The following is a 14,645-nucleotide window of genomic DNA, read 5'->3' on the forward strand; positions in this document are numbered from 1 at the left end:
ATGTAATTTACGTTGTCATCTGCTTCATTACTTAAGTTATTTGCTCAAATGAGTTGATGAACAGAATTACAAGAAATGACCTCGCTCAAGGGTTTTTACTGTGTGGAGGCTGTGTGGCATTTAGATTTTAAATAAACATATAAGAAAATAATCATTGTGACAAAGGAAGATGTATACAGTACCTTCATTTTTCGAAGCATATCAAGTGCCTGTTGAGCTTCTTACTTTTGGTTGAGCTTCTATCCACCAAATATTGTGTCTTTGCTGGCAATCATGGGCATTCTCAGGGGCACAATGTTGGCCATCCTCTATATCTCATGTGTAACAGCATCAGTGTAGGGCATGTTGGCTCTATCTGCCATGGTTGGCTGCCATGACTGGCCAATTACTGTGTCAATGTCAGCTTGGGCCTTCTCTGTAGTGGGACACATGCAACATGAATTATCGCTTAAAGTAAGGGCTTATTCGTAAACACTAGGCTAAACTATAACTAATCAGTTATTATTTAGCCCCCTTATGTAGTAAACAAGCTAACCCAGATAAACATTGATAGAATGTCCATTGCTTACTCCAATTTCTATGGAGCAATTATCATTGTTGTCCATTTCGCCATTGTATAGGGTAAAACAGGCTTTGCTGTAATACAAGTCAAAGGTTGGTGAATCCAGCATATTCTACCATTCACATTTTTCATCTGATAATTGTCCTGTAGAAATGGTCTATATTCTGTCTATACTGCTGCATTTATAATAGGTGGGGGCATGTTGGAACACACTGTACTCCTGCAAGGCTCACGCAGCTTACTAGTGAAATTTGCTATTACACTATACTGCTTAATGCATGGTTGGTGGTTCGATCCCCGGTGTAGCTGTCACGTTTCAGGTCTGTGTTGCCATGTTTTATGTTTATTCATTTTGTCTTAGTCTCGTATTGTCTTATCATGTATTATGTTAGTCTAGGTTCGTCATGTTGTTAAGTTTATTTCTTGTTACGATTTATTTTTTCGTCATGTCTAGTTATGTTTCGTTACGATTATATTACCTTGTTATGTTGAGTGGTTATCGTCTTATCGTCGCTCTGGATAAAAGCGTCTGCCAAATTCCGTTGATGTAAATTTTATTTATAACCCACAAGACAGTGATTTAAATGACATATATTTGGAGTCTGAGGTGTTCTCACATCATTAGTTAATAGAAAAACACTTTGATGAAAAAACATTGCTTTCAGGGTGCTTAAAACAGATTTAAGTTTTCAAACTGCCCAGCCACTCACAAACAAGAAGCAGGTTGCTGTAATAAGTGAAAACAAGCCCATCATTCAAGTAAAAACAGCGAGACAGAAGTCATTGTGGGAAACCAGAAAATTCCAAAACCACCGGAATAGTGAAGCACGCCGACAGGGGAGTGACTCGGGATCAGAATTATTCAGACACAGACATCACAGGGGAAGACGAGTGCAAAGACTAATGTAAAAGAAAACCAGACATGAATATGAAAACGTATACATTTACAAAAATATCAAATGGACTAACAGACAGAAATCAGGATCATAACAAATGAAACTCTAGCATTTTCTATAAGCATGTGGAGTCTGTTGGCAAAAAAGGTTGATGTTTTACAACCAAAATCTTTTTTTGCGATGCCTACGTCTAAATAGAGTTCCTTTGGAGGAGTTCCAAGGCATCTCTCGTCTGAGTGAATATTTCTGAGAAAGACAGTCGAAACACCATTGACAACACAATAGAGGGCATTTTCTGTGATGTGACCCCATTTTATCTACCGGTGAGTTTAAATACATTATCAAAATATGTTATTGTTATCCAGTACATTTACATTCTATTGATAATAGATAGCATGTGAAATTATGGAATGTGTTTGACTTATTGATGGGAGTTGGATATTTGACAAAAACTTCAATCAATGAACCTCAATGAATATATTAGTATACAAGATAGTATTATGGCAATGATTGACTTATTTTTTAAGGAAATTTTGTACTTATTTAGGAAGAAGTGCAAACCCTTTTTTTCAGGATAAAAGGTCTTTTATAGTTTACTAAGCAAAAAGCTGCATTTTATACCTCATAAGACCCATAATATAATTTTGTTCTCCCTTTTGGAGAACTACATGGACATAGATTAGAATGACCTATGCAGAATGCTCATTGTTGGTGATATTCAAGTGTTGTGATTTGGCTCCATTGTGTTTCTTAGTGCACTACAATAATCTGTATCCATTCAAAAACAGAAAATCATTTAACTGTGTTTGAGTTCTGTAAGTTTTTTTTGTTGTTGTAATATTGGTAGCAATTGGAGAACAAACCCCAAAGGGTTAACTTTCAGAAGAGACCAGGATTATGCCTATAGTCAGAAGTGTCCAAGAAAAGTAATAATTTTAGTAATAATATAGTAATAGTAATAATGTCATTTTTAAGTCTGTGTCAAGAAAAGGGGCAATACTTAATGGGTTAAGTAATAGTAATAAACATCTACAAACTGGAATAGATTTTCTGTAAATCAGTTTAAAAATGAAGATGGCAATTGACGCATGATCCTTTTAGATTTTTAGTTATTGACATTTAGTGATGCAGTGATTTATGATTGCTAAAGAACAAGTTTCAGGCAGACTCGTCTGCCATCTGGTGGTAAGTTTGTGAAGGGGTGTAGAGAAAGAATATTATATATTGTGAAACAATTATCCTGATTCTCCTGGACAGTCATTTACCTGCGTATGTTTTATTGATGTAAACCAGGGGTGTCCAATCTTATCCAGAAAGGGCCGGTGTGTGTGCAGGTTGTTGTTTTAGCACAGGACTAAGACAGCTGATTCTACTCATCAAGGTCTTGATTAAAGACCACGATTAGTTCATTAGTATAATCAGGTAGGTTACTGCTGGGATAAAACAAAAACCTGCACCCACGCCGGCCCTTTTAGGATAAGATTGGACACCACTAATGTAAACAATAGAACAAGGGACTAATATTACCATGGGAGATGGAGAATTCTAAAGGTAAACCTATTGAAGAGTTCATTTAATAATGTATTAAATTACAGTGTGTACGTTTTCATGATGTAGCCCAGGAAGAACGGACAGCTGGTGCACTGTAGAGGGAATATAAATAATCACTGGGAGCATGTGCTGAACAGGATTTTATAGCAATGGGTTGGGTTATTTAGGATTCCAAATTTGGAGAAAATTAAAGACGGGGGAATGAAACACAATAAAACACCATACATTTCTTTCCAGCATTAGTCAATTTCTAGACTGTATGACCCAATGCTGAAGTTGGCTCCAGATTCACAGCTGGGATTATTTCAGGCACTGCAGTACATTTTTACACAAATAGGCTGACTAGATCAGGGCCTCTTCTTTCATAATCAATTTCAGGAGAAATTGCTGTTCAATATGTGTTATTATTTGAAAATGGCACAGTAGCCTAGTTTGTAATCCACAGCATTTTAGCATTAGTCCTGGTCTCTCACATCCATGTGATGGAATGTTCATACAATTAGATTTTGTGGAGAAAACAATGCGTGTGACACTTGGGTATCTGACCTTTCAATATTACAGCCTTTAAAATATATGCAGAGTGAACATAAATAAAAATATAAAGATCTATTTTTTCCCTATTCCCATCAAAATCCAGCCCTGGTTTTGTTTTCTTCTGGGTAATTAATGCTACTGATTGGCCAGACTTGTCTTCACACATGTTCCCCAGGTAAAGGGAGGGTGGAAAACCAGCAGGTCTCAAACCTTGAAAAAGTTGCTTATCCTTTCAATAAAGCTTTAGATTGGAGTTTAAGAAATTGAAATTGCCTTTTAATATTTTTTGGGATTTTAATTCCCATGTAAAATAACTTAAAATAACAATCAATTAAAAGATGTGTAGCTCTGAGCTACATTATTTTCTGTTTTCTGCCTTGTTACTTGTCTCTTGTCCTTGTGCACTTTCCATGGCGCTTCACTCACATGTGTCTTCCCTGCACTTACACCTGTTCATCATTTCAGTTCATTTGTCAGTGTTTTTATACCTACCTGTTTGCTATGATTCTTTACCTGGTTGCTATGTGTCCCAACCACACCCTCCAGGATGAGAAGCTCCATGGTCGGGACACGAGAGAATCATTCACATCCTGTCCTGGGTAGCAAGTTACAGAAAGTACAGCACATGCATCTCTTTCATCTCTTCTCTTTTTGCACTAGCTTAGTGACCAAGGTAATGTTAGGGAAAAATGCTAGGTCATGTCACAGGTGAGCATTGTCTGATGAAACAGATCCCAGTAAAAACAACAATAGCTATACGTGATTTTAACTTTTGTATTTATTTGCAAAAAAATAACAGAAAGTGAGAAAGCTTACTGGCTTTCTGATTTGAATCAGACATAGTAAGACTCTTATACACACTATTCCAGAAGGGTGGGGGGGCTTTACCAGACAGAGACAGAGAAAGACTCCTAGTAAGCACTTAATTCAGAAAGTGGTCTAATAGTAATAATGATTAACGGTTTAAAAGGTTATTTGTAATCATGTGATTGTCTTCATGTTAACACACATTGTAAGTTAATAATCTATTGAGAATCAATTAAGCAAATTACCCTTACACTAACTAGTTAGTTTTAAAAAAAACTTTTTAAAATCCACTTGCAATAGCACAAGCCAAAAGGTATCTGAAAGTTTAGCTAAATCAGCCATTTCTTGCTTCTAGACAATTACCATAACAACTTCAACTATTTCATTTTTGAGTCTGGAAAAGGCGGAAAAAAAGAATGTGGTTCAATGGGTTCAAGGCTTGTTGGCTACTTCATTGAAGCTCTCACTGTGACATACCACAAATACCAGCAGACACTGCGGCCCTCCAGGACTGGACTTTGACACGCCTGGCCTATATGACGTAACAATCACTTCTGCTCTAAAAAAGAACACTTGAATGAAAAAGATAATCATAATTACGAAATACATAGCCTATCCTTCAAAGGCTTACGGGTAAGTTGCCCGCCCCCTCAATTTTCAGATCAAAGGTCACCATTCATTTAGCTTTCACTGCATTTCTTTTTCTCAGTATACAGATCAGTTTGTTCCTGTACTGTTCTCTCAGTGCTCCTGAACTACCATGATTCTACTGCACTTATTATTGGCATGGTTTAATATCAGGGACTGCCTACTATTCCTCCTTGTGTTCCTACTTATTTCTGATATCCTGAAGAATAGAAATCCACCAAATTTTCCACCAGGACCCTGGCCATTGCCATTCTTGGGGAATGTCTACAGCACTCTTGACTTTAGGACCATTGCAAAGGTGAGAGATTTGACTTGGCAAAGGTGAAAAAATTCAGATAGATGTGTAATATCTGCTGTTGAACTGCAGAAATCCATACATTTTATACACTTTTTATTCATAGCTTGCTGGAGAGTATGGCAATGTCTTCAGTCTGAGGAAGGGCAATGAGAAGATTGTTTTTATATCAGGCTATAAGATGGCGAAGGATGCTTTGGTTACACAGGGAGAAAACCTGGTTGACCGCCCAGTACTTCCTCTTTTTCATGAAATCTTTAAAGGGCTTGGTAAGTGACTTTCATTTGTTAGGAAACTAGAAAACAGAAAGTTACTTCATTAAAATTGGTGGTATATTATGGAATGCAGTGAACTATAATTGCTGAAGTACAATTTGTTTTATGAATTGGCAGTACTGTATAGAAAATGTTAGTTACAGTATTTTAGTTGTCCTGCATACATTTACATTACATTTTAGTCATTTGGCAGACGCTTTTAATCCAAAGCGACTTACAAGTGCATAGGTTCTAACACAAGTCAAAGCATCACATCCAGAACTAGAAAAATACACCTGGACTGCTGTTCTAAACATATAGTCGTCATCATAAGAGCAATTTTTTTTTTTTTTTTTTTTTTTTTTTTTGGGGGGGGGGGGGTTAGACAGGGATAGGGGTATCAGAAGGGGGGGGCGGGGTAAATCAGGAGGGGGGACTAAGGTAGAGTTTGAAGAGGTGTGTTTTGAGTCTGCGTCGAAATAGGGGGAGGGATTCTGCTGTCCTGACAGTGGTAGGCAAGTCATTCCACCACTGAGGAACCAGAACGGAAAACAGGCGTGAACGTGCAGCTCGACCGCCAGGTGCCCGTAGAGAGGGAATCGTAAGGCGACCAGAGCTGGCAGACCGGAGTGGTCTAGCTGGGGAGTAGGGAGTGATCAGGGATTGTATGTAATGTGGGGCAGTCCCCTTAGCAGCCTGAAATGCCAACACTAGGGCCTTGAATCGGATGCGTGCGGCAATAGGAAGCCAGTGGAGGCCAATGAGAAGCGGGGTGACATGAGCCGACCTGGGCTGACTGGTGATCAAGCGGGCTGCAGCATTCTGGACCAGCTGGAGGGGCTTGATGGCGCACGCTGGGAGACCGGCTAGGAGGGAGTTGCAGTAATCCAGGCGGGAAATGACGAGCGCCTGGACTAGGAGCTGGGTGGCTTTCTCCGTCAGGAGATGACGGATGCGGCGTATATTAAACAGAAAGAACCTGCAGGTTCTGGCAGTGGAGGATACTTGTGGAGCCAGGGAGAGGCAGTTATCAAGAGTCACCCCAAGATTCTTTGCCGTACGGGAGGAGGAAACTACAAAGTCCTCCACAGTCAGTGAGAGGTCGATTGACGGAGAGGACTTAGCAGGGATGTAGAGAAGCTCAGTTTTGGCAAGGTTGAGCTTCAGGTGATGGGAAGTCATCCATGCAGAGATATCAGCCAAGCAGGCAGAGATCTGTGTGGTGATTTGGGTGTCAGGGGGGAAGGAAATGAAGAGTTGGGTGTCATCAGCGTAGGAGTGATAAGAGAAGCCGTGGGAAGAGATAACAGAGCCAAGAGACATGGTTGGCATAGGGGTTTCTGCTGCAGAAATACATTTTTTAAATGTTTGGGCATGCATCTTTGTTTATGGACAGCTGCACAGTAGCTGTTGAACTGTAATATATATATTTTTTGGGGGTTATTGCTTACTTTCCAACAGAACCATATGTAATGCTTTTTTAACCAGATAATTCATGTAGTGGTATTCACATTGCACAGATTTTCAACAGGTTTATTTGCTTATGGAACTGACAAAATGGGATGCTATTTCAATCACTAGTAATTACTAGATGTGTGTGTCTGTGGGTTTGTGTCAAGTAGCAGTGTCTCCTTGTAAAACCTGTCTCTTTTTGATCAAGGTATAGCTCTAAGCAATGGACACCTGTGGAAGAGCCAGAGGAAGTTTGCAAATATCCACTTGAAGTATTTTGGAGAAGGCAAGAAAACCCTGATGACATACATTCAACAGGAGTGCCAGTACATCTGCCAGGCTATGAAAGAGGAGCAGGGTAATTAAAGCACTGAACATACACATTTTTCCATTCAGTTTATTTTGTGTAGTGCTTTTACAGAGTACAGTACTACTGCGGCAATAATAAGAACCCAAAACAAACTAAACATCAAACCCACATTCGTTTTTTATTTGCAGCAATAGAAACTCCATCTCACTAAACAATATTTCATGAATACGCAGTATAATTCCTCTAGTTTCTCTTTTATTACAAAAAATGGGAATTCCATATGAAAATGCAATTCTGAAAGCCACATGAATACTGAATCTCATCAAATCCATTCTATCCTGGTCAAAAAATATATCCTATATTTTCTTTCCTATATTTTATCTCGTTCAATTAGGTAGAACCCTAGACTATATTAGTCGTTATCACATGTTCTGGTGGTAACTTGAAGATTCCCTTTTTGGCATCTGGTCCTCCATCCCCATGCCCTAACAGAGCGGTCTCCTTCCGTCACCAACCAACTGCTTTTAGCAGGGAGGAAAGGTTGCAGAGAAATTGCAATTAGAGAACCTTCCAAATCAGGCGAGTGAAATTCATTTAATAAGTGCAGTAGTTTTTAAGCACAATGAGAGGCACATGAAACACGCCTGTACAAGTCAAGTGCTCACAATCATTCATTCATTCATTCATTCATTCATTATCCTAACCCGCTTATCCTGAACAGGGTTGCAGGGGGGCTGGAGCCTATCCCAGCATACATTGGGCGAAAGGCAGGAATACACCCTGGACAGGTCGCCAGTTCATCGCAGGGCACTCACACACTCATACCTATAGGCAATTTAGACTCTCCAATCAGCCTAACCTGCATGTCTTTTGACTGTGGGAGGAAACCCATGCAAACACGGGGAGAACATGCAAACTCCGCACAGAGAGGCCCCGGCCAACGGGGATTCAAACCCAGGACCTCTTTACTGTGAGGCGGCAGTGCTACCCACTGCACCATCCGTGCCGCCCTTGCTCACAATCACTCAACAGCAATAAAGCCATGATGTATAATTGATCACACAGCATAGGCATTATAACAGAACCATTTCTGTGTGTATTTTGAGGCATGCTTTGGGTCATTTTCTTGCTGGAAAGTCCACCAACAGCCATGTTTCAGCCTTGTGATAGAGGCAACCAGATTGTCAGTCAAAATTGTCTGATACTTGATGGAATCCATTATACCATTGAATTTAACCCCCCCTGGGCCTCTGGAATTAAAATAGCCCCAAAACATCACTGACCCACCACTATATTTCACAGTGGGTATGAGGTGCATACTTTTATACATCTCTCTTTCAGTGCCAAACATACAAATGCTGTATCTGATTCATTCAATTTTGGTTTCATTTTGTTATTTAATGTATGATTGAACAAAGGTGCTGTGGTCAGATGAGACCAAATGTAACATTTAAACAACTGTATTACCATATTAATAAACTGCCCCTTGGGTTTAACTCTTCATACTAGCCCACCAGATCTTATTTGTTTATTGCTTTTGACCTCAGGGAGACCATTTGATCCCCAGTTTACAATGAGCAATGCAGTTTCCAATGTCATCTCTTCTGTGGTGTTTGGACATCGTTTTGACTACAGTGACACACGTTTTCAGACTGTCCTACGTTTGGATGCAGAAGCCATTTTTTTATTTGGAAGTCTACACGCGCAGGTTAGTAAGCACTTTCATTTTTTTTTTCACAAATTCAGCAAGTAGAAGTAGAGTTTATCTAAGGCAGGGAATACAAGCCAACGGAGGTCTGATAGTCATCTGACTATGGCCGACAACAGGGGTCCCATCAGAACTGGTCGGGAGTAATCTGTCCTAACTGTCTGATAAAGGTTTTGCACTACCCTGGCTGTCTCCTCCTCATTTGCATCTATTTATATTCTTTGCCTCGAGAACGTAAGTCATCATTAGCCTATAGCACATGTATTGGGTTCAGAGGGAGTCCCACAACTTTTGAATCTCCTTCACTGGAAATAGAAGATATGCAGTACAAGTACAGTATAAGGGCTGTTGATGTGGTATATACTTTTAACAGTGTAAGGTGTAGGCTACTAGGAGTTCATTCAGGTATTGAAAACTGTAGCCTACCAACAGTAAGTGGAAAATGGGAAGTGTTGGTAGGCTACGCATTTGAGAAAAATCTAGAAGTTCCAGTAGTCTACTTTCAAAGCCTATTTACTTTCAAAACAGCGCTGCTAATGTGAAGAGATCTGAGCAATTAATTAGCGTATCTGGATTTGAATCGGAGAATAATCAAACTATTGGTAATATTATAAACAAAAAGTTTGGCGAGATTTCATACCCTCAAGCACTACTCAATACCAACCAGCTTATTTTAGTAAAGTTAGCCAATACAAACTGACAGTGCAACCAATAGCCCTATTGTGGTAACAAAAAGTAGGCTATACAAGTATTGGCCCAATTCAAGCACTGAGTACCTGTTTCTTCTACTGCACCACACCCTATCAAAACTTGCTGATTGGCTTGAAGGGTAGACCAATTTCAAATCAAAATTTTCAGATCAAATTGCGATCCCCCAAATCCCACAAGATCTGATAACAGCTGATGGTCGGCTTGGTGTATTCCCTGCTTTACTTATGAACTGCTGTGAGCAAACCATGATCCTTGGCTGTATTTTCAGCTGAATAATTTTGCTTGAATCTTGACCTGGACATCAAAATGGCATGTGTGGTAACATGCAGTAAAAAGCCAACAGATAACTTTGGTGCTGTTTTCTTCATTTTCAGCTGTACGATGCCCTTCCACGACTTCTAAAGTACTTGCCAGGATCCCACCAAACCATTCTTTCAAACTATGATAAAATCATTGCTTTCATAAACGAAGAAATAGAGAAGCACAAGGAAGACTGGGATCCCTCTGACCCCCGAGACTACATTGACACCTATTTGAGAGAAATTAAGACGGTAAGGTGAAATCATTTCTGTCCAACCTGAGAATTTAGTTTGTTGTTATGTAAGTCCTTCCAGTAGGACCATAGGTGTTTTTCATCGGATTTGTGATACCCTTGTCTAAACCTGTGTTGATGTAGGTTTAAACTTTTGTTCAATTAAATAAGGTAAATTGTTTTCTGCAACCTCCCTTAGAAAAAAGATGATGTTGAAGCTGGCTTCAATATTGAGACCTTGACATATTGCATTCTGGACATGTTTGAGGCTGGGACAGAGACAAGTGCGACTACCCTGCGCTGGGGTTTTGTCTTCATGATGAAGAACCCAGAGATTCAGAGTATGTGTTTACCGATCTTTTTTTCCAGAGCTCTGGAATATAATGACTTAATAAATATAAATATATAAATGTGTATAAACAAATATGAATAAATATATATAGTATTCAACATGGCTGCAATTCAGCTGTGTGAAAAAAGCAATCCACAGCATGGAACTGGCCCTCATTCATGCAGATAATCTAATGAATCATAATTATCAAAGTATTTAAATCAGGTAATCTACTTGTTGTCCTGTGTAAAATATGTGTTGTATCTTCATGACACCTTATACCTGTTTTTGCAGTCCAGTGCTTTGATAGTGATGGTAGAGGCTGACTCTGATAGTGAATGGTTCACTCAGCTATAACTATCACTATTTTCACTGCTTGCTCTCACAGGGAAGGTCCAGGATGAAATAGACAGTGTGATTGGCCGGTCACGACAGCCTATCATGGCAGACAGAGCCAACATGCCCTACACTGATGCTGTTATACATGAGATACAGAGGATGGGCAACATTGTGCCAATGGGCTTCCCCAAAATGACCAGTAAAGATGCAATGTTAGGAGAACATTTTATACCAAAGGTGAATGAAAGAAAATACTGAAGATTTGTGGAAACTAGGAACATATTTCTCACCACTTAGAGGAATACATTTCTGGCTCCATCAATATTTTCACCTATACATTTTTAGTAGTCAACAAATGTAATATTTTTATGTGTATTGTTACATTTATTGCAATGTATTTTTATTTGAAACTATGGAGATACACCTTGTGTTCATGTGTTCATCTTGTGCTCAACTACAACTACTCCAAAATTGTAGAATTTGCCTTAAATTTCAGTGAAGCTTTTGCTCATGTTGAGTTGCTTTCACAGTACGGACAATGGGCCTCCTTTCGACAAACATTCTTAACTTCAGAAAACTGTTCTAAATTAAGATTATCCATTATAGTAGTAGTATATACGGTACTGTAGGTGGGTTCAGTAGGATAGATGGCCAATGGGATTTGGAGGAACAAGAGATGTAGTACCTGATTGTGTAGACTGCTGTTCTTATATCAATTGATATAAGATAAACAAATCAAAACATGGAGCACCAATAAAAAAAGCACAGATGGAAAAAATTTTCACAAATTGTCACATTGTAAAAAAAATAATAATAATTAAAATAAAAAAAAAAGCAAAGGAAAGATTCACTCAAAACTTCAGTGAATAGCCTTTCAAATTTGGCAGTATTTTTAGAACACTTGAGGTGCCCCTCTGACATCAACTGTCCCTCCCTGGTCAGTATGGAAGGCGCCTTTGTTCCCCCTGAGCACAACAAAAAGAAGAAGTGTTTGTGTTGTGACACTGTTTCTTGTTTCTCCTCTGTGCAGGGTACAACCGTGCTCATTAGTCTCTCTTCAGTGCTGAATGATGAACATGAGTGGGAGACACCAGACACCTTCAACCCTGGGCACTTTCTGGATTCTCAGGGCCAGTTTCGGAGAAGGAAAGCTTTCCTTCCTTTTTCAGCAGGTGGCTGCTACTCTTTTATTTCTGCCTTTGACCTATAGGCATATTTCATGATTAGTAATGTGTATACATTATCTTACTTTTCTTTCATGCTCTCTTGTAATGATGTACAATAAAAAATAATACAATACTCATCCTACTTAAATACAATAGAAACTCAGTTATAGCTAGACCTATTAAACAAATGGGGTAACCAGAAGCTTTTCATGCCTTTCGTGCTTATCAAGCTCTTTATTTTAAAACATAGATTTCTTACAACTATCACTGGTATAAAAAGGCAAGCATTAAACAGAAAGTTTAGTCGCACTTTCCATTGTAGTACAGTACAAATTTTATTACAAATTTTATTTAATTTAGAAAATGGAGAAAATTTGCTCATCCTTACATCCTAAGTCAGCAAGGTCTGATAATAAGAATTATTATCACAAAGAACCTTATCAAGCTGTTCACTAGAGACCAAAGACATGCATCATTTGTAAAAGGCAAAAATGCAGAGGACACCAGGATTATTAGCACTGCTGCCTTTTCTTTCATTGGGAAACAAACGTCACTGTCACAAAATATCAAAAAACATGTGAAACCATTTGGAAATATAGAATTTACTGACTTTTGTAGATTAGCTACCAATGTAGCTAGACCGGAGCACAGTTACATTACATTATTTGCATTTTGGCAGACACTCTTATCCAGAGCGACGTACAGTTGATTAGACTTAGCAGGAGACAATCCTCCCCTGGAGCAACACAGGGTTAAGGGCCTTGCTCAAGGGCCCAATGGTTGTACGGATTTTATTGTGGCTACACTGGGATTAGAACCACCGACCTTGGGTGTCCCAGTCACTTACCTAAAGCACTATGCTACAGGCCGCCCCAATAACGAGTGGTATATTTTTGCAGTTGGGTCAGTGCAGAATGCTGTTATAGATGTCCTTTTAAGTGAGTCAGCAGCATTTTTGCTTTTTACCATGAAGCCATTGTTAGTCAGAGTCATATATTATTGCAATTGTCAGAAGAAATCTGTTAGTAGCATTTCTGCTATCTGTTAGGAGGACTGACTGGCGCTTATCCCTGAGCTTAGTCTACTGTCTTTGGTTCTGAATGTCGGATGCAATGTTATTGGAGGGGACGGGCCCTGAGTATAATTTCCACCGCGGCCTGACAGGTTTCAGTTACGCCACTGTGTAAGATGTATGCCAAAATTCAACAGGAAGGCATGAGTTGTAGATGATAAAGAGCAAAGGACCTGTATCTCTCAGTTTTATTTCTAACTGCCACTTTCATTCTTCAGGTAAGAGGGTGTGTCTGGGGGAGCAGTTGGCTCAAATGGAGCTGTTCCTCTTCTTCACCTCTCTCCTCCAGAGGTTCACCTTCTCTCCTCCCCCTGGAGTGGAGCCCAGCCTGGAGGGTCAGCTTGGGTTCACTTACTCTCCAGGGTCTTTCCAGATGTGTGCCTTGGATCGCTAACCCTCTATACAGCAACAAACAGCAGCAGCAGCCAAGGAATCAATTGCATGTAATGTTGAGTTGAGAACATCTTGACAACAATGTAAAGTGCAGGCTCAAGTTCTATTTTTATGCTCTATGATATTAGTCGATCATATATTGCTTGTAAATATCAGTTTAACATGTTGAATAAAGCAATCACATTTGTGATCGATTTGCACTTTGTTGTACGTCGCTCTGGATAAGAGCGTCTGCTAAATGCCACGTAATGTAATGTAATGTAAAAAAATGGGGCAAAGGGTGAAGGATCACTGCTTAAATATGATGTAAGAACCAGAAATCCAGACAACATAAGCAGTACAATCGTAGGAAATATTGGCTGAAGACACCAAAAACACATTAGTATTGAATAATATTATCCATATTTCAAATATCTTCTTTGATTTTCAGTGTTCATTGAAAGATCTTTACAGTCTAGTAAATGTTTTATCTAGTATGCCACTTGTTTGCCGGATTTATTTGTTTCAATAAACTGACGACATAGACTTTGAAGTAAGACCATATCAGAATAACAAAATAATAAAAGTAGTCTGTCTGTTTTGTCTGTATGTACTTTGATTATATTAACATATCCTCATGATTCTATGCATTAAGAAATAAATGTTCTTTACCCATTGCTGCACTTAAAACCATTAAAATTAAGTCAATGAGTACCTCTGGTAACAACTGTCCCATATTGTGAACATTCTTATGAAATTTACCTTAAATATTGTAACGTGTGGTTATTTCAAGCTCAGCTTGAACCAGTCAGGCCATTCTCCTCTGACCTTTCTCATTAACGTGTTTTAGAGGGGTTTTTTTCCCACACCATACCCTGCAGACACTAAAGTTGTGCACTAAAATCCCAGGAGATCTGCAGTTTCTCAGATACTCAAACAACCCTGTCTGGCACCAACAATCATTCTATGGTCAAGTCACTTACTGGAGATCACATTTCTTCCCCATCCCAACTAAACCTCCTGACCATGTATCCATGCTTTTATGCATTTAGTTGGTGCCACATGATTGGCTGATAAAGTGTTTGCCCCCTTCCTGATTTGTTTT

General features: G+C 39.1%; 1 protein-coding gene across 1 annotated transcript; it reads left to right on the plus strand.

The window, feature by feature from the left end:
- Nucleotides 1-5,070: 5,070 nt before the first annotated feature.
- LOC133126279 (cytochrome P450 2J2-like) lies at nt 5,071-14,254 on the plus strand. Its single transcript, XM_061238318.1, has 9 exons — nt 5,071-5,296; nt 5,400-5,562; nt 7,208-7,357; nt 8,857-9,017; nt 10,103-10,279; nt 10,460-10,601; nt 10,980-11,167; nt 11,961-12,102; nt 13,387-14,254. The coding sequence occupies exons 1-9, from the start codon at nt 5,111-5,113 to the stop codon at nt 13,560-13,562; spliced, it is 1,485 nt and encodes a 494-aa protein (XP_061094302.1). The 5' UTR covers nt 5,071-5,110; the 3' UTR covers nt 13,563-14,254.
- Nucleotides 14,255-14,645: the final 391 nt, after the last annotated feature.

The sequence above is a fragment of the Conger conger genome, chromosome 4, assembly GCF_963514075.1.
Source record: "Conger conger chromosome 4, fConCon1.1, whole genome shotgun sequence".
Lineage (NCBI taxonomy): Eukaryota > Metazoa > Chordata > Actinopteri > Anguilliformes > Congridae > Conger > Conger conger.